The sequence below is a fragment of the Rhinichthys klamathensis genome, unplaced genomic scaffold (assembly GCF_029890125.1).
Source record: "Rhinichthys klamathensis goyatoka isolate OS25496 unplaced genomic scaffold, OSU_Roscu_1.1 h1tg000485l_1, whole genome shotgun sequence".
Lineage (NCBI taxonomy): Eukaryota > Metazoa > Chordata > Actinopteri > Cypriniformes > Leuciscidae > Rhinichthys > Rhinichthys klamathensis.
The window spans coordinates 1,818,124-1,841,588 of record NW_026606972.1 but is presented as its reverse complement, the minus strand read 5'-3'; the positions used below and the strand labels follow the sequence as shown (position 1 = coordinate 1,841,588).

The window sequence follows — 23,465 nt, the reverse complement described above, 5'->3', positions numbered from 1 at the left end:
CAAACAGATCTATATAAAAGCCACCAAAAAGGGTCACGGCAGGGCCGGCCGCCAGAACCAAAGCAAACAAAACCTAATTGGCTGTTATCAGATAGATAATGCAACTGAACACTGGAGTCAAAGAAGCCATCCCTGCCTCTTCCCTTTGAGCATATTTACCAGCGAGACATGAAGGACATGCCTCACATTTAGTACCCTCTGGCATGGGCTCAAATTGAGCAGTTTTGCGTGTCAGAACCAGAAGCTCGTACTGGGTCAGTGATTGGTCAACAGCTGTTCTGAGACGCACATCACTGAGAGGGAGCTCAAATTATTCATCTGTCCACCAATCACAGCCACAGGTGCACCACGGCCAATTAAACGTTGGGAGGAGAGAAAGAGAGACAGACAGAAAGCACGAGACAGAGTGAGGAAAAACTGAAGAAAAAGAGAGAGAGACATGTGTAAAGAGGACCGATTAGAGAAAGAAGAAAATATACACATAAATAGACCAAGAAAGGAGTCACAAGGTAAGAAGGAAGAGAGAGAGGTGAGAAAGAGAGAGGGAGTAACTGATAGAGAAGCAGAAAGCATGTGGCGCACAGACAGAGAAGCGGAGAGAGTGATAGCGCTCTCTCAACCCTTCCCCGCACACAGCAGCTAATGAACTAAGAGAGCGAGAGACGGCACGTATAAAACTAGCGGATACGCTACCTGAGGAAACTTTCTGACACATAAGAGACTGTCAGAAAAGATCACTGGGTTGCACACAGGAAAAAAAAAAGCTCAGCTGGAAGACGTGCTTCTCCCATGGAGAAAAACGTTAAAGCTGAGACAATGGGAGACTGAAAGGGACACTCTTTTGACCTCTGATGCACTGACACCTTTGGGACGGGAGAGTGCGTTTAATGGATTTCTGACATTTTCCTGTGACAGTTTTCTTCCATTTTGAGTTTCAGGTAAGAACATTTATCTTTTTCATAACTGTGAAGTTTTTCTATTTACGTGAATGCTAGACTTAACCGTCATAACCTAAAGTGAGGCAAATCAACTAAATGAGGAAAACATGACAAGATACTGTAGATGGTGGTCTGTTCGTGTTAGATTTTACATCTTCGTTTTGGGTGAACCAGAAACATTTGCCTTTTAAATTATGCAAATGACAACCAAATTCATGAATATGAATGAATGAATGCAGACTTATCTGCACAGAATTTAGACAGGGCTCACAGTGTATCAGTACAAAGCTTTTCTGCTTGAGTGAATTCTCACTTTTTTCTGCATTTGATCACAACAACAAATGAGACTAATAGACATGACCTGAACCAAAACGCTGGAAAGGTGACAACCAAATTATGATGCAATCCTCAGATTTCTCATACCTGCTATTTTGTTCTTGCTTTTATTAATAATAACGATAACTTTAACTAACTATAACTATATACATACATATATATATTTATATATTAGTGAAAGCATGAATGACAAACACTAAAATAATATACGGAGTGACATTCACATAGATATTCACATGTGAAAAAAGACAAACAGGACAGAAAAAAAATGTAAGACAACAACTAATATAAACAAAACATCTAAATCAAGTGAAGAGAGACAATACTTTTATAGATTAAGAAAAATCATAGATGTTTTTTGAGGAAAGTAATTTAAACTAAAGCTGCTAAAGGCAACCATCAGTACATTCATAAACAGAAACTGGATGCTGATGAAAGATTTGTATTTCTTTTCTGCCCAACTATATTCACATTAAATCAGATTATAGCGATTATTTTTGATTAGTGACTCCTGGTCCCCAATGCCCTTTCCTACAGTAAATCTAAATCTCCATTGAGATCATTCCGACACAATCTCATGGTAATTTGTAAGTTTTATATTTTGACGAATTGGTGGCTAATTCGTAGGAATGATCTGCTTAACCCTGCTGATGGTTATTTTTAGAGGTTGACCTTCATGCTGCTTACTTTTTTTTTTTTCTAAAAATCGAGATGGTCCTCACTGCAGGACACGAAATCCAGGGGGAGGAGTTGGATCCAGATCCAACTCCTCCCACCTTACATATACCTAAACCTACCCATCTCCGCCCCCTGATCCCTAACCCCACCCCTAATCCTACCCATCTCCGCCCCCTGATCCCTAACCCCACCCCTAATCCTACCCATCTCCGCCCCCTGATCCCTAACCCCACCCCTAATCCTACCCATCTCCACCCCTTAGATCTGGATCCAACTCCGCCCCCTGGATCTCATGTACTGCAATGAGGTGCTACTGTAAAAATCACACGTTTTCGTACGTCTCATATCGTACAAATACATATTTTTTTGACAACTCATAAAATACTTGTTTTCTCATGAGATTGGGTTGGGTCATTCACACTATTCACACACTCAAATGAAGTACATTTTGCACACACACTAAACAAATGCTGGGTTGTTTAAACCCAAGTTTGGGTCAAATATGGACAAATCCAGCCATTGGGTTAAATTTTTAAATTAAATTTTTAATCTAACGTATGGGTTTGTCCATATTTGACCAAAAATTGGGTTAGAACAACCCAGCATTTTTTAGAGTGCTCTGATATGAGCATCAGTTTTTAGAAACCATAGCAACTAACACACACACACACACACAAACACACAGTGCCCAACCGTGGGTCCGGTGCCAGATCAATCTTTCCCCTCCGCCCCCCACCGCTGTCACGCTGTTGTTGCTGTGCACACAGCTGGTCAGAAAGACACATTAGGTTGTCGTTTCCTCTGGTGACAGACATTCAGTGAAGCGGGTCCAAAAGCACCATGCTGTGTTTTGCTGGATCCAGACAGGTGGCTGTAATGCAGTCCAGGCTGTTTAGCACCTGTTGCTCAGTACGTACGAACAGCCTTCAAAGAAACGCTCTGACAACATGTCAGCATTCACACAACTCTCATGCCTCCGCTTGGCATCTGGAACATTGATCAAGTCTATTGCACTTGCTCAAACATTCATCCAATGACCCCATCAGCCCCTTAAAGGAAACCTGTGGCTTTTAATTGCATCTATGGTCTTGTAATGCCACCGCCCTGAGATGTTATGGTTCTCTATTGGTAAGAAACATCTAAAATCGATCTGGCACTAAAACCCATAGGTTGGTTGCTATGGTACTGTAGACCGCAAGTGGGTGGACTTTTTATTTATTGCCCAACCTAGTCCCATAGCAACCCTTCCATTGTTCAGTGTAATATACACAATTATGCTACATGTCTGAAGAATCTCTTGAGAGGTGCAGGAAGTAGATCAGTATGCTTTTTCAGGCCCTTGGTGATGACTGTCAAACACCTCTCAGCACTGAGGGTTGAGAATAGATTATATCATTACCATATGCTTAAGGGGGAAATGCATTGGTTGCATTCAGTATGTGAAAACACACATGAAACTTGCGGAGAGACTGAGGCCAGGAGTAGATTGATTCTTTGGCTGATTTTTCTTAGAACAATGTGGTCCTGGAACAACACTGCTGTCAAACACTGTGCAATACTCAAACTGGATTCTTAACAATTAAATTGGGGTAACTCTCTTTTAAATTGTATCTTGCTAAGCTCATAATCTGAAGAAGGTAAGCTACATTTAAGTAAATTAAGATGGCAGCATGTTTTTATAAATAATAATATTACTTGTACCCAGTGATGTAATTTATAACTTAATAAAATCTGTATTTTTGAATCATTCAAAATGAATTTGAATGAATGAATGACTGACTGAATCTCAATTAGGGTAACAATATCAAACTTGAACAGATGAATATACAGAGAGTCATATCAGTGAATAATTTTTGGAATCTGTTGATTCAATAGATTGAATCAGACTTTCCAGTTCTACATACGAGAGAGGATCATTTAGGATACAATGATTCACTATAATGAATTCCAGTGCTACATATGAGAGAGAGAGAGGCAAGTTTGATTATTCCCTCAGTTTACACAAATTAGTACAGGCATTGGGTGGGTGAGTTTAAACTGGGGATCTTGCCTGGGTGCTTCTTCTGAACTTACTTAGAGATAAAACAGAGCTGAATCTAAATCCTGGTTAAAAGGGCAACCCACATTGTTGGATGCCAGGTCTGTAAATCCATTGAGAAGCTGAGATCAAGCAGGAAAAGGTCAATCATATCTTGTACTTATATAAGCCACTTGGCTCCGTCTGGCACAAAGCCGACGGGGATGTAAATACCTGGCGCTGGGCAACATTGAAGCTGGGGTATTTCGATAGTAATCTGACCATGGAGAAGAGAGTCTGATGTGAGTGTTTGAGTGTGATAGAGGTAAGTTCACTCATTGAAGAGCCATCTAGGCAGATGGTCCCTAGATCACAGCAGGGGCACTCTCATGGAGTAAAGCAAGGCTTGGTCGTGACGAAAAATAGGAAAGAGAGAAAAAGATAACCAGATGGGTTAAAGAAACAGAAGGAATTCATCAATATGATGATCCACTTCATGTTTTACTATGCTGTCTATGTTCAAAGACTTCCATTTATACTGAAAAACCGCAAGCTTGATATTCAATTCAATTCACAATTATTTGTATAGCGCTTTTTAACATAGGCAACATGTCCCCCAACCCTTCCAAAAACAATTCAATAATTGACTTTTTATAAGCTATTAAAATATGATCTTATCAAATGAATTAATAACTAAAAGCCACTATGATCCAGAGCCCTTTGTTCCTCAGACTGATTCCAGCCCATATTATGTCTAATCTCCATCTGCCATCGGAATAATTATTTCATTTTAAAATTGCTTTGTCCAATAATTTCTTTTCTTTTTCTCCATCTCTTTCTAATTGACAGTCCGAGGGCGCCGCTTAATAGAGTGTGACCTCACATTAATCGCAGCTGTGCTGGGTCCACCGAACCGTTGAGTTTATTCACAGCTCTAATTATATTACGAAATGTCCCCAACTGGTATACAGGAGATATCTGTTAACTTTTGTAAAAAGGTTCACAAAATATAAAGCGTGGGTTATGTCCGTAATGCCACACCCTTCACACAGACAGCACAGCAAAACCTATTTTGAATTGTTCAGAATTGTTTGATTGTGTGTTGAATGCTAATTTGCCAAACTAGAGAGTGAGATTGTGAGAGGGACTCTAGATAAGAGGCAGTTGATCTACAAGACTTAAAACATGAAAATCAATGATCAAGATCTCACAGCAACTCAAGGCAATTGTCATGAGGCACATTTGGTGGATGAAGTACATTTGACAGTTTTTGTTCATATATCTGTCAGCTTGAAATAATTGAAGCTGAAATCTTATCACAATCTGTCTTGGATGACTCCATTTAACAAAGTGAATGCCCATCAACAGCTTTTGTCGATTACATCAGAAGCATGTTAAATTAACCCATGACATTTCACAGTGATTGGCTCATTATTGGCTTAATGCAGAGACCGCGCAAATTCCCAGCTGTATACACCGTATACATGTAAGATATGTCAATTGGTTATAAGCCATGGACACACATACACATATCGATTTGTGGGAAATAAAGTACCAGTGTTAGCACAGCTGAGAAAAATATAAAGTAATATAATATAATGTAAGAGAAAGACGTACAGGATTTCATGCGCTACCCTCTAATGCTAATGCTGCTATATGTATAATATAATCATTATTTTTTATCAATTGTTAAGGCTACCATTTCAATGGCCTCAGTGCTAGAAGTAGGCTGGTAAGCATGGCCTATCCCTAGCTGGTATGCCATATCTACACCATTAAGGTGTGGTCACATTAGCCAAATTTTGGATACAATTTTGTGGACAAAAAATGTCCAAATGTCACATGGCACCAGACTCACTTGAACACGAGCAAAATCTGTGTGGGAAAATGTTTCGCCCTTGTGTGAAACTTCATGTTCGTAGAGCAACGGTAAATGTGTCTGCACATTTATGTGGGCAAAAGTAACTTTATTGGGATATAATTTTCTTGTGGATCCTGACTGATGAGTCAAATGACATATATGGCTCAGCTGAATGTCTAAAACATTGACAAAGACAGTAGACACATACGTGCCTGCCAAAAAGTACCATTGAGATGAATGCTAATGCTAACAGATATAGCCTAACTTTCAACAGATAGGCCTATTATAGATCCCTTTGCTCCAAGCTACCTGTAATAAACTAAAAAAGTACTAAATTCTAATTTTAATTCGAAGTGATTTTTTTTTAAATGAAGTTCATTTTCGTAACCTATACGCAACGTTGTGTGTTCATGTTTCATGGGGACTTAGACATAATGATTTTTATACTATACAAACTGTGTATTCCATCCCCTAACCCTAAACCTACCCATCACAGAAAACATTCTTTTTACATTTTCAAAAAACTTGACTTCGTATGATTAATAAGCTGTTTTCCTCATGGGGACATTTTGGTTTACCAGGACACACGCATGCAGGCACACACTCAGGCACACACACACACACACACACACACACACGCACACACACACACACACACACACAGTTAAAAAACTGTAGCCATTTGCTACCTTGTGTCCTGATCCTCTTGTTTTCACACTTTCCCTTCACACAAAAAACACATACTTTAATACGCCATCCCTTCCCTTAACACAGATCATTGCCTCGCCTCCCTCTGAGCTTTTATTGTCGTGGTGAATATCTCCACATTTATCTCTCCTCTTGCTCCCTCAATGTTTTCCTGTAGAGCCTCATGGCTATAAATCTTCAAAAAGACATCCAGCCACACAAAGGAAATGCCACAGGCCATCACCTGATCGGCCGCCTCTCAAGACGTCTCATGAATCAAACCATTTAAGGGTGAAAAACACTTTCTGTCAAGATTTTTCCTGAACCGTGACATAAAAAGATGACCAGCTCAAATAGAGAGGCATTGACAGGCGAGATGCCTCAGGTTCACTGTCTTTTTTTTCTCTGCTGCAATTCAAAAAGAATTAAATCAATAAAAGACACTTTACAAACCTTCAATAATAAGGCAGCACTACTATGCAAACATTATTATTGGACTGAATGATCACAATGACAGCACAAAAGTTTTTGAACACCTACGAAAAGACTGGTGCTCTCTGATTAGCTTAGAAAAAATAACTATAATAAAGAGAGAGGAAAGGCAGTAATTACCTTGATCACTCTTCATTGTTCCTGTTGGAGGAATGCAGCAGCTCTGAAATTCCTTGTCTATAATTAAAACCGGCTGCCATCGCTGGTGACGGAACCTTCTTGGAGGTGAGGACAATATCTCAATACTAAAAGACGCTTTTAATTGAGCATAACTGAGAAAGGGAAATCAGTAATGGTTCGGAAGTCCAAAACAATAGGAAGAGAGAAATTAATGCAACACGGCCATAATACACACTTCCCTAACAGAAAACATTATATATAGGACGTCCCTGAATATCCCTAAATCTAATGTTAGGGTTGTACGCAAAGTGTGGGACAGAGCTAAATATCACCATTTTGATCATAAAAATAAATAAATAAATGTATGTAATCCACTATAATTAATTAAATATCAATATTCTGGACAGACAGAAATGTGATAGGTTTAACACACGGTAGTTCTCATAATAGCATCATCTAACATCTTAAACACAGAGTTGCTCTTCCAATGCTCTTAAGAGAAGTCATAGGAAATAGAAATGTACGGTTACACTTTATTTTAAGGTGTCATTGTTAGTCTAATTATATATTTAAGTACTGAGTAATTTTAATTAACACCATGTGGGTAGGATTAGGATTTGGTTGAGGGTTAGTTGCTTTAATTAACTTACTGTTATTACTATAGTACATGTAACATATGTAACAAGGACACTGTAAAATAAAGTGTTACCAGTGTTTTTGTACATTGTACTTAAAAATTTAATTTTTTTCACAATCAACTTGGATGTCATTTATGAGTTGAATCTTGTATAACTTGTAAACATTTTTGAAAATTGCTTAACTTATTTGGATGAGTTAAAGCAATAAAAAAATAGATGTTGTCATAACTTATTGATCATATCATTTTTTACATTGTACTGTGCTCTTGAAAAGTGCAGAACACAAAGGTTCTCAGAAGGTCAGAGAAATGTGAAGCCTCTAAATGGAGCTTCTGCTAAAGAGACTAATTCTTAAATCATTCCACCTGTAATGAAACGACCTTTCTGCATGAACTTAATCCCAATAAAGTGTCTCATATTGGCCTCATATGTGGAAAATCAAACAGTTCATGCTTAAAGGTGGAACGAAATGAGATGCAACCTTCCGAGTCCTTCTGCTCTAGGGCAGACGTCAATGTGACATTGGCATTTTAAACTTTCTAATGAAATTATTTTAGGTCTCCTCTGGCAACTAGACAGATGGAAGCTATTTGTGCTTTGACGGCTCTCGGGAAGAGACGTTCTGGGACAGGGATGAGATGGCTGTCGCTGGTTTTGTTATCCGTGTGCCTTGTCTGAAACGTTTCAGTCCGACAGACTTACACCAGGGTGTGTTAGTGACTTTTTCTTCTTTCCCCTGCTGTTCCCATTACGCAAGGATGTCATAGGATGACATTTACAGGCAGAACGCAAGGTACGAGAGGCATGAGGATAGATTACCAGATTGACAACTGCCAGTGGCACGCTGTTTTTGTTTACCTTTGTACTTTGGGAGATTAAAGAGTCATCACACAGTGCTTTTAAGATTTCTGTTAATACCCGCACAATGTAGGGATACATAATCCATGCAGTGAGAAAACTGTGTGGCGCATGGACACAACCTGGACAGCATATTAATCTGACGCTTCTACAAATCAACTGACAGTTAAAGCAAAACGTCTCAGGTTACGACTGTAACCTATGTTCCCTGAGAACAGGGAACGAGACACTGCGTCGAATGACGCTTTGGGGAATGCCTCAGGCGTGACAAGTGTCTGAAATCACTATCAAATCACGTCAATCACATTGACCGGCGACAGACCGTGAATCATTAACGTGAATGATTAACGTGCGACCTGCAAGTATGTAAGGGCGCCTTGCAAACATGACAAATAACCTTATCGTCTGAAGGGACTGTTTGGTAGGCAGGCCCCGAGGCATGGCAAGGAGACGCAGTGTCTCGTTCCCTGTTCTCAGGGAACATAGGTTACAGTCGTAACCTGAGACGTTCCCTTTCGAAAGGGAACTCGCACTGCGTCGAATGGCGCTTTGGGGAATGATATACACACACCGCCATGCTAAGGGGAGTGCATGCCCATTGGCAGTGACAACAGTCCGAACCAGCAAATTCAAATGAAACGTTAGAACCACTCACTCCCAGGTCACACTGGGCTGTCAGTGACAGCATTCCCTACGGTCATAGCCCAAGCTATAAGCCTCGCAGGAAAACCTCCATAAACATGTTTAAATGAAAGGCCTACCTGGGCCTGCTCAAAGGCCTAGGACCACAACTTCAATTAGAAGAGGTCCCTTCTAGGGAATGTGGCTAGGGAATGCGAAGGAACCCCAGCCAATCACTATTCAGGGGAACGTACTCACCCCGAAATGCCACCAGGACGGCCTCAACTGGCGTCAGTTACATAGACACTTAGTCTGGCCACTTCCTGTCTGTCCGAAGACAGAGCCTCTGAACACTTGCCTTTAGGTAAGGCATCCAACCCGAGGGACTGTGAAGCTGGCAGTGAACCACTCGGCCCGGATCTCAGAGACGGGATATCCCGGAGAGTATGACTCAGCATAGTGCTTTCCAACCATTGCCAGCGAGGGGAGTTTCTCTACTCGATCCACGGATCCACCCAGGGTTTGTGTTTCAAAACACTGAGGAGGCCTGTGAAGGCCTAAGGGCTGATCTAACTGGGAGGCCTCATGAGAGGCCTACGACCATCTGACCAGACTCAGGAGTCCGCATGCTCATAGTGACCCTCGGTGAGGGGAGCACATGGTCCGCCTGGTAGGAAAACCAGGCTGTAGGCAGGAAAAGAGGTTCCGGGAGGGAACCAGTAGCAGAGAATGAACACTTTAGTCGAGCCAGGGCGCAAGCTCACCTTCAGCAGCTGCCTGCTAAGGCCAGCTGAACTGAAAGCAAGAGGCCACTAGCTTCCTGAACCCAGCACCACAAGTAAACCACTCACAGGGAGGCTTGGTGAGGCCTACTACCTGATAACCACAGTATGTGGGGATCTCACCTTCAGGGAGGCCTGGTGAGGCCTACTACCTGACAGTTCCCATTCAGGGAGGCCTGGAGGGGCCTACTACCTGATAACCACAGTATGTGGGGAACTCACCTTCAGGGAGGCCTGGTGGGGCCTACTACCTGATAACCACAGTCCGTGGGAGCTCATCTTCAGCGAGGCCTGGAGGGGCCTACTACCTGATAACTACAGTATGTGGGGAACTCACCTTCAGGGAGGCTTGGTGAGGCCTATTACTTGATAACCACAGCCCGTTGGAGCTCACCTTCAGGGAGGCCTGGCAAGGCCTACTACCTGACAGTTTCCATTCAGGGAGGCCTGGTGGGGCCTACTACCTGATAATCACAGCATGAGGGAACTCACCTTCAGGGAGGGCTGGTGAGGCCTACTACCTGACAGCCACAATATCTGGGAGCTCACCTTCAGGGAGGCCCGGTGAGGCCTACTACCCGATAGTAAGTCAGGCTAGCTGTCCAGTTGCCTGTCCTTGGGGCTTGCCTCCAGGGAAGCCTGGTGAGGCCTACTACCTGATAGCCAACGTAAGTGGGAATTCGCCTTCAGGGTGGCCTGGTAAGGCCTACTAACTGAAAACCATCTTAAGTGTGACTTCACCTTCAGGGAGGGCTGAGGAGCCTACTACCTGATAGCAACTGGTAACTATGAGCCCTGAGTCTGGGTGATAGTTCTAAGGCGGCCTGCTAAGGCCAGCCAGCTGGGGACTCGCCTATCAAGGAGGCTGGTTGGGCCTACTAGCTGATAGCAAGTCAATTCTGCTACAAAAGTACACTGTTGGGAACCATACTACCCCAACATAACTATTGGGTCCAGCCACAAGAGGCCTAATACGGCTAGCTACCTGGTAGCGGCCATAAAGTATGTCACACAATGTTGGGACTCACCTCCGAGGAGGCCTGTTTAAGGCCTACTACCCATCAGTGAGTCAACTGCCTGAACCACCAAGGCCAACCACATAAATTAAGCTGGCCTACAGCGCCCTCTTGGGGGCTACCCATTCAAGGAGGCCTGCTAAGGCCTACTACCTAACGGCGCAGCCTTCGTTGGCAGATAAGCTGTTTACACAGCGCCTACAGCATCCTGGTGCCTAATCACATTGCCCATGGCAGTGTACTCAGCAAGAGAGCTAGTACACTTAAAAGAAGGGGAGTACAACATACGCCACTCTGCTTCAACGGTCAGGGCCCCCTCCATGGTCACATTCCTGCCCCTTGGTCGAGATCCCCCAGCAGGTCGGCCTGGTATGCCTGCAGCACCGGCCTGACCTGCTGCCGTGTATGGTCTGCCATTCAAACGAGCTGTTGTTTTCAGCGGTTTGGATGGCAGGGTTGGAGCTCTCAGTGTCGACGCCTGCCCAGACACGAGATAGTTTGCAAACGTCTCGTCAATGGGCGGCATCGACACGTACCCATGCTCTTCGATCGACTCAACATCAGCGAAACTAGTCCGCTGATGTCGGTGGATACGAGCAGAGTATGGGTTCTTCCATGCCTTCTTGACCTCAGTGTGACCCCAGTGTGGTCTATGGCCGGGGAGAAACCGATCGTCGAGCCTGCCACGAACGGTCTCTCCTCTAGCGCGTTGCCAAGGCAGTTGCAGCCTGCCGGCGACGTGCCCCATAACATCCACCAGCTCTGCATACACGGGGCAGGGTGGCTGAGGGGGTTCAGGATCTACCTGATTATCAACCTCCTCTGCCATCTCCTGCTCATCCTGAAGAGCACTATCTGCAGGAACAGTTGGCTAGAAATCTTCATCATCGACCTGCAGATCGCCCTCGTCAGTCACCGAATCATCTGAGAGGTTAACAGCCCTCTCAAGGTGATCGACGAGCTCCATCTGGGAGCCCCATGATGCAAGTCGCCGCTCTGCCTCGGCACGAGCGTAACCTGAACCACGAGGTCCAGATGCTGAACCCTCTTCACTCGAGAAGAGGGCCAGATGGAAAACGCTCACAGTTTGCACAGAGGGCTCCCTCGAGAACCTCCTGTGCGCGATCCTTCACCCAGACAGAAAACGCACAGTTCGTGTGTGTCACCCGGCGTCAAAAACTTTGGGCAAGGGTCGGCACACATCTGAAAGCAATCGGCCTTCGCTGTACGTTTCATTTCTCTTACCGTTCTTGTAGCGTTTACAAACAGACAGTCCCTGAAGACGAAAAGATGATTTGTCATGTTTGCAAGGTGCCCTTATATACTTGCAGGTCGCACGTTAATCATTCACGTTAATGATTCACGGGCTGTCGCCGGTCAATGTGATTGCTGTGATTTGATAGTGATTTCAGACACTTGTCACGCCTGAGGCGTTCCCCAAAGCGTCATTCGGCGAAGTGCGAGTTCCCTTTCGAAATCATAAATGTGAATTTTAATTGATATTGGCCACAACCCACAGCATGTTTACTCTCAGAAAAATTGGTACAAAAGCACTGGGATGGTACCCTTAAAAAGGTTCTAATATGTACCATTTAGGTACTGATATGTACACTTTTGGTACCATTATGTAACTTTTAAGGTACTATTATGCACAGGTACAAAGGTGTACTTTTTGAAAGTGACAGCTTTTGTAACTTTTTTTTGGAGAGTGTTGAATATTGGAATATTGGAATGGAATATTGTTTTGCTCGCCATTGAGTGAAAAAAGTCAGAATTGTTTTCTGACTTGTTTATATTTCACAATTCTGATTTTATTTCTCAGAATTGTGACTTTATTTCTCAGAATTGTGACTTTATTTCTCAGAAGTGTGACTTTATTTCTCAGAAGTGTGACTTAATTGATCAGAATTCTGACTTTATTTCTCAGAATTCTGACTTAATTTATCAGAATTCTGACTTTATTTATCAGAATTCTGACTTTATTTATCAGAATTCTGACTATATCTCTCAGAATTCTGACTTTATTTCTTAGAATTGCAACTTTATTTATCAGAATTTTGACTTCGTTTCTCACAGTTGCGACGTTACATAACATAAACTTGCAATTATTGAAAGCCATGAAGTCTGAATTTTGAGACTTTGTGAATTTTATGAAAAGAAGAAAAAAAAATTGGTTTGTGCGATAAAAAGCCCACTTTTTATTATTTTGTGGCAGAAACAATCTATCATACAATGTCCACCAAATTGTTTTCAGAAAACTTTGAAATGAAAAAATAATGAATATCGACTATTATTGATCTGGGGTAGCCTAAATTAAAACATCTTCCACCATTTCTCATAAAATTCAATTGTATTAAATATAAAACATATATTAACTACCTATATGTGGCATTTCAAAAACATTTAATTAATATCACCTAATATTTCTATAAACATCTCACGTATTTCAAATATAATAATTTTAAAAACTACATTAATTTCTTTCAGGTTCATTCAATTTAATTCTACTTCCTTGATTTTAAATTAGAATTACAAATAGGAATCATGTTTAGAGATTAAATTGGAATTTAAAAGGCATTCTCAATTTAGTCCTTAATGGCACACAACCCCGCTAACTAGCACAACTAGAACTCTACGAGAAGAAGCAAGAAATGATAACATCGACCTGAGAGGAGACTTCCCTAATTGAACATTTCCATTACTTACCAAAGGGTGATGTGAACTGGAACGGTTTGATTGGCTTTTTATTTATGTACATGCTCACAAGTGCCTCCCGTCTTTATTGTGGTGCACACACACACGTACACACTGGAGGTTGTCATAGCAACCTTCACCTGTTGTTGCAAGAGGGGAGAATTTCAAACAGTCCGTTATCACAGCATCCTCTGATCCCATACTCCAACGTGTCTAACAGGGAATAAAGAAACCCAGAAAAATAACATGATGACAGCCAATTCCATGAAAAGAATTTTTTTCTTAAAGAAAATTCTTTTTTTCTTTTTCTTTATTTAATTTGACCCAAATTTTTAATTAATGATACATATTATATGCCTTTGTACCTCTTTAAATACTGCAGTTATGGAACCAGACCAGAAAACGAGATACTGTGAGGTACGATAACAACTGCAAATCAGTTTTGGCACATTTTAGCTTGTGCGTGGAACCACACAACCTTGTGACAGCAAAATGTAAAGTCTTCACCAATCTTCGGTAATTCAAGGGTGTCAAACTCCATCTTGCGTTCCTTTTTAACTTGATTAACACATCTACGCCATGTGCATTGCTGATGATGCCTATATAAAGCATAAAAGAAAAATGCAATTATCACATTTCTTCTCCTTCAACTCTTATCAGATCACATGAATGAAGTGTTAACTCTTTCAACATGGCCGCTGTGTACCTTGACGGAGAGAATCGACACTTCCAGAATGTGATTAGAACCCTCTCAGACGCCAGACATGTCTACAAACTCTACAATCCCCAACGGACCTGTCTGTTCGTGACAGTTTCAAGGTGAGAACTTTGCCTAGAATGAAAGCGAACTAGGCGAAGCAAACAGAATAAATTTACACCATAAAATTACAATACTGTGTTTGCAAAAAGATGACAAATGGAGTGTGTTACTGTCGAAAAATAAGAAGACATATGATAGCATCTCCAAGCACTGCATATAAATGACTGTGAAATGAGGGCGCTTGTTCATATATTTACGGCTTCATCTTGTCATAATTCCTCTCCTCGTAACATGTGGGCAAGAACGCAAACACGTATTAGCATACATTACACACACAAAATCCCATTCATCTCGACAAACAGCCCCCACTCCCTCTTACAGATGTTGAATCCGGGTTGGCAGCTGAACTTTGGGGCACCATGGCCAATGTGACACCGAGTATAGACCCAGCGGTGGCCCACGAGGGGTACAACTACTTCGCGTTGATATGCGGCGTGCCTCTCATCCTCATCATCATCTTGGGGAACATCCTAGTGTGCCTCAGTGTGTTGACTGAACGCTCCCTCAAAACCGCAACTAACTACTTCATCGTCAGTCTGGCCGTGGCCGACCTCCTGCTGGCCGTGCTGGTCCTCCCGCTCTACGTCTACTCTGAGGTGAGTGCCGATGACAGACGGTAGACGGTCTAAACCTCTCCTCTATATCTCAGACTACTGATGCTTTTATCCATGTGAACCTCACTACACTTATTAAGCCTGGAGCAATTGGGGTTAAGTGTCTCGCTCAAGGCAAATTGGGTGTTATGGAGTGTATTGTCCCCCAATCATCTGTCCTTTTTTATAATCAGTGTTGAAAAGATTTCAGTAGAAGATGCTGGTTCATTAAGCATTGAGCGCTACAGGGTTTCTGAGAACTTTCTGAGTCAAACATGTGATTATGAACTTGTAATGATTGCTCGGTGAAGTGTCACTAGTCTAATATCTCCATTTTACCAAACAACCAGACTTATTCTCTAACATAAACAACCAGACTTATTCTCTAACATAAACAACCAGACTTATTCTCTAACATAATAATTGAAACTGAAAACAAGCTGTTGAACTCGGGGACGTGAGGTCAGCAATGTTCAAATGAAGCCTACGGCTCTGGCGATGGTTCACAGATCATCTGTTGTAGTAGCGGCCTTTGCTTTGTTTCACTTGAAACGGGCCCCGCAACAGAAGGGGCCTCCGCTTGCTCTTGAAAAAAAGCCCCACCCCCCACCATCACGCAGCGCACACACCAGGGTCGGAAATTAACTAGGGCTTGGGGCAAAAAAATGCCACCAAAATGAATAAAAATGCTTCCAAAAACCAAGATACGTTGCAAAAAAAATCTTCATATAAGTTCTTGTTTTTAATATTTATAAGCAATTTCACACTAGCCAAAGTGCTGTTTTCCCGAATATCAGCATATTTTTTTATATAGCTAAGTTTGCAAATGTGATATTGATTTTATACAAAAAATTCAGTAAACAACAAGTTTATAGGCTATTAGGTGACTTACATTTTAGACACAATATTGTCGGTTTTCCCTCTATTTTGTCAACGGAAATAGTTCCAAACAGTAGAGCCATTGCACGTCTCCGAGCAACACAGTTTCAGTTTTGTTACTGAATGAATCCGTGTTTTTGAACAAATCGTTCTAATGACTGACTCGACGACTCACACAGGCTGAATCCGAAATCACCCCCTAAACCCTCAATCCCTATTCCCTACATTAGTGTCCACTGATACAGTTCACTTGAAGAACTGAATGAAAATGAGGTAGCAAATTCGGACGGTCGTTGAGTGTATATTGGCTGTACACTCGCTGTTGCGGTGCAATGTGGGATTGGATGAGTGCACTCAATAACGTCCACTATGGTTTCGGACACTACTACAAATAGATGTCCCCTTGAATAATGATTTTGGATTCAGCCTTAGTCACTTCTGCTTTGTCCCTGAATGAATCAGCCGTTTTGAATAACACAGTCTCATCCCAAGAAGTCATATAACTGACGTCTTGGGACGTCTTTTGACCATACGTCAATATCCGCCTTTTTAGGGTACCCTTAAACGTCGGTTTATGACGATCCTGGGACGTCATACAACTGACGCTTTACCTTTAACGTCAGTTAGGTGACGGGGTAGGTTTAGGGGTAGGTTTAGGTCTGGGGTAGAGTTAGGATCCGATAACGTCATCTAACCGACGTTTAAGGGTACCCTAAAAAGGCGGATATTGACGTATGGTCAAAAGACGTCCCAAGACGTCAGTTATATGACGTCTTGGGATGAGACTGCGCTGTTTTGAACCAATCGTTTGACTGAATGATTCAATGTCTTCATTGGCCTCCGACTGTTTCTTTGAAACGGGCTTCCAAATCGCAAAGGCCGCTTCTGATATGTTGTTAGGTTTGACCTTTCTGATTATCGGTCTAGATCTCATAAACTGCATCCTGTTTTACTTACTTAATTCATTGAGGAAAATAATGGATGCCATCATGCCATCATTTTGGCTTGATTTTATGCACCTGGAAAAGATTTGACTGTGAAACAGGGACTATGTGACAGGTTTGCATGGATGAGGTTAATAACAAGGAACATTTATTAAGAAGTACAGGGTCAGTTTTCTTTTCATGCTGACTTTATGCCATACGGTGTACATTTTGTACTTCAGGAAAAGATTTCTAACGTCTGAATTGCTGCCCTTGAGGTTTGTGTGTCTGTGAAGTGAATCTTGATGCAGTGAATGATTTCCCTTCCCTTCTCTTCTCTTTATTGTATGGTTAGTGAGTAAATCCACTACGGATTTGGTTAATGCTTTGAATGAATTCAAACTTTAATTGCAGTCAATCAAGACCATAGAGTGAAAAAGACCTACCATCTTCTTCCATATGATCCCTAAAGACTAGCTAATGTGACCTTGAATCTGACTTTATAAAATAGCCCATTCAAAATTGTTGCCATCTTGAAAAACAATCTTGAATATTATAATATTCGTATTTTTATATTTAGTATTATAATTAAAACATTTTAACAGTTTCGGGTGAGTATTTGTATTTATGTTGTGCATATATTTTTTTTAATTTTTTTTATTGTATTATTATTTATAATAAACATAACTGTAAATGTGAATTAGCCAAAGGCTACTTTTAATCTATAGTCCCTGGACAGAATGTTATAGAGTCACTCTAAAAATAAAATTGAAAATTGAAAGACCAAATTATAAAAAAAATTGTGTTATAAACATGCAAGAAATAAAGAGAAAACTATGAATGTTCTTTAATATCCAACTGTATTTTGTGCTAATGCTTAAAATAAATTAATAATAATAATAATTTTTAAAACTAATTTAAGAAAATCACATGTTTTGATTAAAAATTTATTCTTTTCCATTTAACATGCATGCAGTTGACGCCCCTGACAGGTATGGATGAGTGTGTGTGTCCTGTTGTCTTATACGGTATCTCTTCTCTGTCTATGCTTGTATGTGTGTGGCTGTGTTTTAGTTCCTCGGAGGCATTTGGACACTGAGTATGTACATCTGTGATGCCCTAATGACTATGGACGTGATGCTCTGCACTGCTTCCATTTTGAATCTATGTGCAATTAGTGTGGACAGGTGAGAGACGCAGCCCACACACACTCACACACCTGCTCACGACTAGTAAAAATAGCACAAACTTTGACTCGAACTTGCTTGAAATGAGACCCAGTTCCCTCTGCAGCATTACAAATGCATTGGCAGCATGTACGCAAGCTGTAGAAATTATAAAAAATATATAGAATGAACAGGGTAAAACAATTATTTGGAATTAGTTGGAATTGTATTTGTCAATAAATACAACAAATATAAAGAGTGGCACATAAAAGAGTAATTTGCATATTATGGGTATAAATTGAACAAGTAACACTTTACTTTTTATCTTTCTACATGTTACCTTTATGGAAGCCCATTTCATCCATATTCAAGAAGTTATGCTTTGACATTAAATGTCGGAATTATGAGACAAAATGTTGAAAATATGAGAGAAAAAGGTCATAAATGTGACATAAAAAGTTATAATTATGTCATAAAAAATGATGACATGAAAAGTCGAGATAAAGTAAAAAAATTACAAAAACAATTATGACAAAAAGTAAAAATTGAGATAAAAGTAATAATTATGACATAAAAAGTTAAAATAAGTGATACTAATTTCTGCCATAGTTATGACTTTATATCAGTTATGACTTAGTATCGACTGTTATGACTTGGTATTGCACAACTTCAACCTTTTATCTCATAATTTTGACTTTTTATGTCACAATTGCGATTTACCAAAGCATGATTATTTTCGTATGTGGCGGAAATACCCACAACATTGCATAAAAGATTTTAACAAAAGAATAGTTTGCTTATTCAGATTGACTACTCATCTCTTGCGGTGGTCCCTAATCTTTCAGATGAATTTATAATGATTTTTTAACATTCAGCAGGTCTGTTCTGTGCCTCTCTGAGCGCTCACACACTGAATCTTAACTCGGTGGTTATGTGTGTTTGGGTGTCCAGGGATGCTAATGAAACCACTGAATTTCAAATGAATTTCATTACTTACACAGCGCATCAAGCATCACTGCTTCACATTAACAATATGAAACAACTTCAAGAGGTCCCAGACCAAGGCAAAACAGGATCACTCCGTCTTTGACGCATCGGCTTCTAAAACAAAACCGAGCTTGTCTCTGAAGATGAAAACAAAGGTTTGGGTCGAAAGGATGTAGATGACTGAAAAGATGAATCAGACTTATGAGGTCTCATGCTATTTAAAATGATTACACTAGAATCTTCCACTGTCTCAGCGGGTTTTTGTGATTAACGAACACGAACACAAAACATGCTTTATGGAGCCGTCAATCATGATTTTACGCATAAAAATAAGCTTTTAGAAGCAAGCTAAAGTAACTGCGGTAAAAGCAGACATATTAAGGTAGAAAAGTAATGTCTGATTGAATGTTTTATCAATCTTAACTGACTCTGTGTGCAATATGAACATGCCAAAACACTTTATCTACAATCCTGTTTTAAGGGATTGAAAAATGAAACTACTATTTTTGTTCATACAATGAACGTCAATGGGGACCAAAACAACGCTGGATATTATTCAACACTACGCATTCAACGCATTATTCAAAATTACTTTTTCTGTTTTTCAAAGAATAACAAAATGTATACAGGTTTTGAACCTTCATCTTATCAACAAAACAAAGGTCCACTAGGTAGTGCATGGGCCAAATGTATCAATCTGCACTCATGGAGTGTACTTTGAATGACTGGCTTTCTCAAATGTGCATTAGATGAAGTGGAACGTGAAAAGCGAAGTATATCCGGGCCTTAAACCTTCTCTACATCTCTATTGCAGGTACATTGCAGTGGTGGTCCCTCTGAAGTACAACAGGAACCAGTTTAGTGTTCGTCAGTTGGTCTTGATCACAGCCACATGGGTGCTTTCCTTTGGCGTAGCCAGTCCTGTCATATTCGGCTTGAACCAGGTTCCCAACAGGAACCCTCAAGTGTGTAAGCTGGAGGACAACCAGTTTGTGGTCTACTCCTCCATCTGCTCCTTCTTCGTCCCCTGCCCTGTCATGCTCCTCTTGTACTATTGGATGTTCAGGGGACTAAAGCGATGGAGCTCTGGTCGTAGCCGCTCGCACCTCCGCCGGGCGCCCAGAGGGCGTAGGAGCCTGTCTTTGCGTCTGGGAGCAGCTCTACAGAAGGAGAAGGGACGGGCGAGGGAGAAGGTGGTGTACCTCATGCCTGCAGGTCTCAGTCCGACGTCTCTCACCGCTACCCCGACTACTCCTGCCTCCTCAGCCAGTCCGGTTACCATTACCACAGACGAGCAGGCAGAAGGTCAGATGCCGGCAGCAGAGAGTGACCCCATGACCACTCAGATGGACAGTGTTTCGGATGCAGAGAACCCTGAGCGGGCCACAGAGGATGAGAGCGGCCGGGAGAACGGTGTGGGGAAGAACCATCGGTCTCATGCGGGACGCCGCCACAGCAAGAGCAACAGGGTGAGCGGACGGGAGCGGAAGGCAATGAAGGTGCTGCCCGTGGTTGTGGGTGAGTATCAATTCAGATCAAACTTTTGTAAACAACTTCTCCTCAATAGACCAAGAGATCATTTAAATATATATATTTAAATGATGATCTCTTTTATATATTAATAATATATAAAGCATATTATTAAAAATATATTTATTTAAATGTAATATTAATTCTCAAAATATAATTGCTCAGGTTTAATGCAGATTTTGTAGCCTAACCTATGTCATAGGTTTGTATACTTTATTAGATTTTCATGACTTTTTTTTTATTTGTCTCATGCACAATGGTACTGTATAGTCTAGCTTTCAAATAAACACAACACACTAAAATCATTTTAATATGCAGCTTAAAATACAAATTATATAATATAAACAATTATAATATACTGTAATGTAATCATTTACTCACCATTTAAACATTTACTGTTGTTCTACACCCAAAAAGATTAGCATATTTTGGATTGGGGGCATCATGAACATTCTCCTAAACGTCTCCACTTGTGTTCCACAAGTTCATATGATTTGAAATTAGACAGAGTAAATTATGACATACATTTTATTTTTTAGTGAATTATCCCTTTAAGACACCTTTAGGCAGGGGTGTCCAAACTCGGCCCTGGAGGTCCACTATCAAGTTCCAACTTGCCTTAACAAACCTGCCTGGAAATTTCTACCATGTGAGACCATGATTAGCTGGTTCAGGTGTGTTTAATTGGGGTTGGAGCTGAACTTTGCAGGACAGTGGCCCTCCAGGAGCAGGATTGGGGTACCTTTAGGGAACTCCACCTTCCAAAACAAATGCTGCTGGTCTTTTCAAACACTCAAAGTGGCTTGCCATGATCTGAGGTTTTTGAAACCAAAACTATGCAGGTATACATCAATGAACACAATGTGTGTTTGAATGTTCATTTATGTGAAAAATATTTAATGAAGTCGTGAATAAATGCATGAGCAGAAACGAAACCCATGGGGTGGCCAAGTATGATGAGAACACTGCTAGAATGACAAGCTCGACAATGTATAAAAACTTTCTGCTTAACGTGACACCTGCTGCTCTTGGATTATTAACATGACAATTGCTTTTCTAACAGTCCTGTAAAATATAAAATATATAAGGCTGTTTTCAAGGCAATGAAAGCAGTGTGAAAGCAGCTTCTGATTGTGACCATATGTTCACCATTGTTGTTCTCCTCACAACTAATACAGACTGAAAACGTGGTGTTAGGTCAGCTTGCAGCAATATAAATGAAAAAAATACAAAAGCAGAATAAAAAGGTAACTGACACACCAAGGTGCCCAGAGAGAACAAAGCAGGCACATTAGGCTTCGGTCGCTCTTTTTGCTGTCTGAAGCCTGTTCAATCATGTACCAATGTTAGAATATTCATAAACTCCAAATTTCGAACTGATCTCCTCCTCCCCAGGTGTTTTTCTGGCCTGCTGGACTCCTTTCTTTGTGGTCCATGTGACTAAGGCGCTGTGCGAGTCATGTGACATTGGGCCAACGCTGATCAGTGTAGTCACATGGCTTGGTTATGTGAACAGTGCCGTCAACCCCATCATCTACACTGCCTTCAACGTGGAGTTCAGGAAGGTCTTTCAAAAACTGCTCTTCTGTCGCTCATGAGCCCGAACGCATTTTGTAGTGCAAGGCTAAATTCATGATGATATTAAATCACTCAAACAATGATGATTAAAAAAACACCAGGATGATCTGAGGACAAGCGAATGAATGCTAAAAGGGATTTGAACATTACAATGGATTACCGAAAGGAACGAATGGACATAGACTGGAATGTGACTGGAATGAGGAAAACTTCTGATGCCTTAGTTAACCGAACATTTTTGTTCTTGTAAAATGATTGCTTGAACACTACAGTAGATAACAGAATACTGTTGATTTCATAGCCCAGAGGCATAAAATATGTGAAAACGTCCACACTGAAGATAGCGGTCGTGTTTAAGTGTTTAAGTGATTGGTATCTGTGTTGATTTAAATGGATTTTCTAAGGTTTTGTTTGTTTTGAAAATATATGCAGATTGAACAGGCAGCATTTTTCATAATTTAAGAGAAAGTTGACACATTCAAATGTGTTCACAAGCTATGTTTGGAATGACATACTAGCATACTGCATACTGAGCATTGTATTGCCTATTCTTAAAAATCGAATGCATTATGGAACACTTTGTTGTTTTGAGGATCCCCTTTAGACACTCTGTTGACTATTAGTAAAGTTGCACCTATATGTCAACTAACTCTCATTAGAGTATTAGTAGACTGGTAGGGTTAGTAGAATAAGGGGTTATAGAATAAGTTGACATACTTGCAAAGTTACTTATAGTGAGTAAAATGTTGGAGGAACATCAAAATAAAGTTAAGCAGACAATCTTCAAATATTCTAATGTAGGTGCAACATTACATAGTCAATAGAATGTCCAACATGGACCATCAAAATAAAGTGTTACCACTTTTTTTTTTTAAGTTGCATTCTACATTGTTGACTTTGACACAGTTTACTATAGAAGTACAATTCACTTATCATATACATTTATTGTGCACATATATTTCAAGTAAATGTTAATGTATTCAAAGCACACAGTATGCATATTATATTATATAATACTACTATACTATAAACTAGAAATATGTTGTCTACTAGAAGTATGGTAGTATGCTTATGCTATTCTGAACACAGCCCTTGACTCTTAAAAGTGCACATGGTGAGATTGTTTATTACAAATTTTTAAGCCCTGTAAAACCATGCAAACATAACAAGGGAAAGAGTGTCCTGTTAATCAGAAATCTCATTTTCTTACCTAAATCACCTTTAAACTCTGTTAGGTAGAACAAATGACGT

The 23,465-nt window shown here is 40.7% G+C and overlaps 1 protein-coding gene across 1 annotated transcript; it reads left to right on the top strand.

Annotated features, from left to right (window-relative positions):
• The first annotated feature begins 388 nt into the window (after positions 1-388).
• drd4-rs (dopamine receptor D4 related sequence) lies at positions 389-22,747 on the top strand. The gene is made up of 6 exons (XM_056237359.1): positions 389-938; positions 14,399-14,557; positions 14,880-15,154; positions 18,028-18,140; positions 19,921-20,624; positions 22,032-22,747. The coding sequence occupies exons 3-6, from the start codon at positions 14,918-14,920 to the stop codon at positions 22,232-22,234; spliced, it is 1,257 nt and encodes a 418-aa protein (XP_056093334.1). The 5' UTR covers positions 389-938; positions 14,399-14,557; positions 14,880-14,917; the 3' UTR covers positions 22,235-22,747.
• Positions 22,748-23,465: the final 718 nt, after the last annotated feature.

Excerpts from the sequence above, each read along its gene's own strand:
- drd4-rs (XM_056237359.1), top strand. The coding sequence starts at position 14,918 with ATGGCCAATGTGACACCGAGTATAGACCCAGCGGTGGCCCACGAGGGG. Across the intron at positions 15,155-18,027 it reads CGCTCTACGTCTACTCTGAG|TTCCTCGGAGGCATTTGGAC; the intron begins GTGAGTGCCGAT and ends GCTGTGTTTTAG. Across the intron at positions 20,625-22,031 it reads GGTGCTGCCCGTGGTTGTGG|GTGTTTTTCTGGCCTGCTGG; the intron begins GTGAGTATCAAT and ends CCTCCTCCCCAG.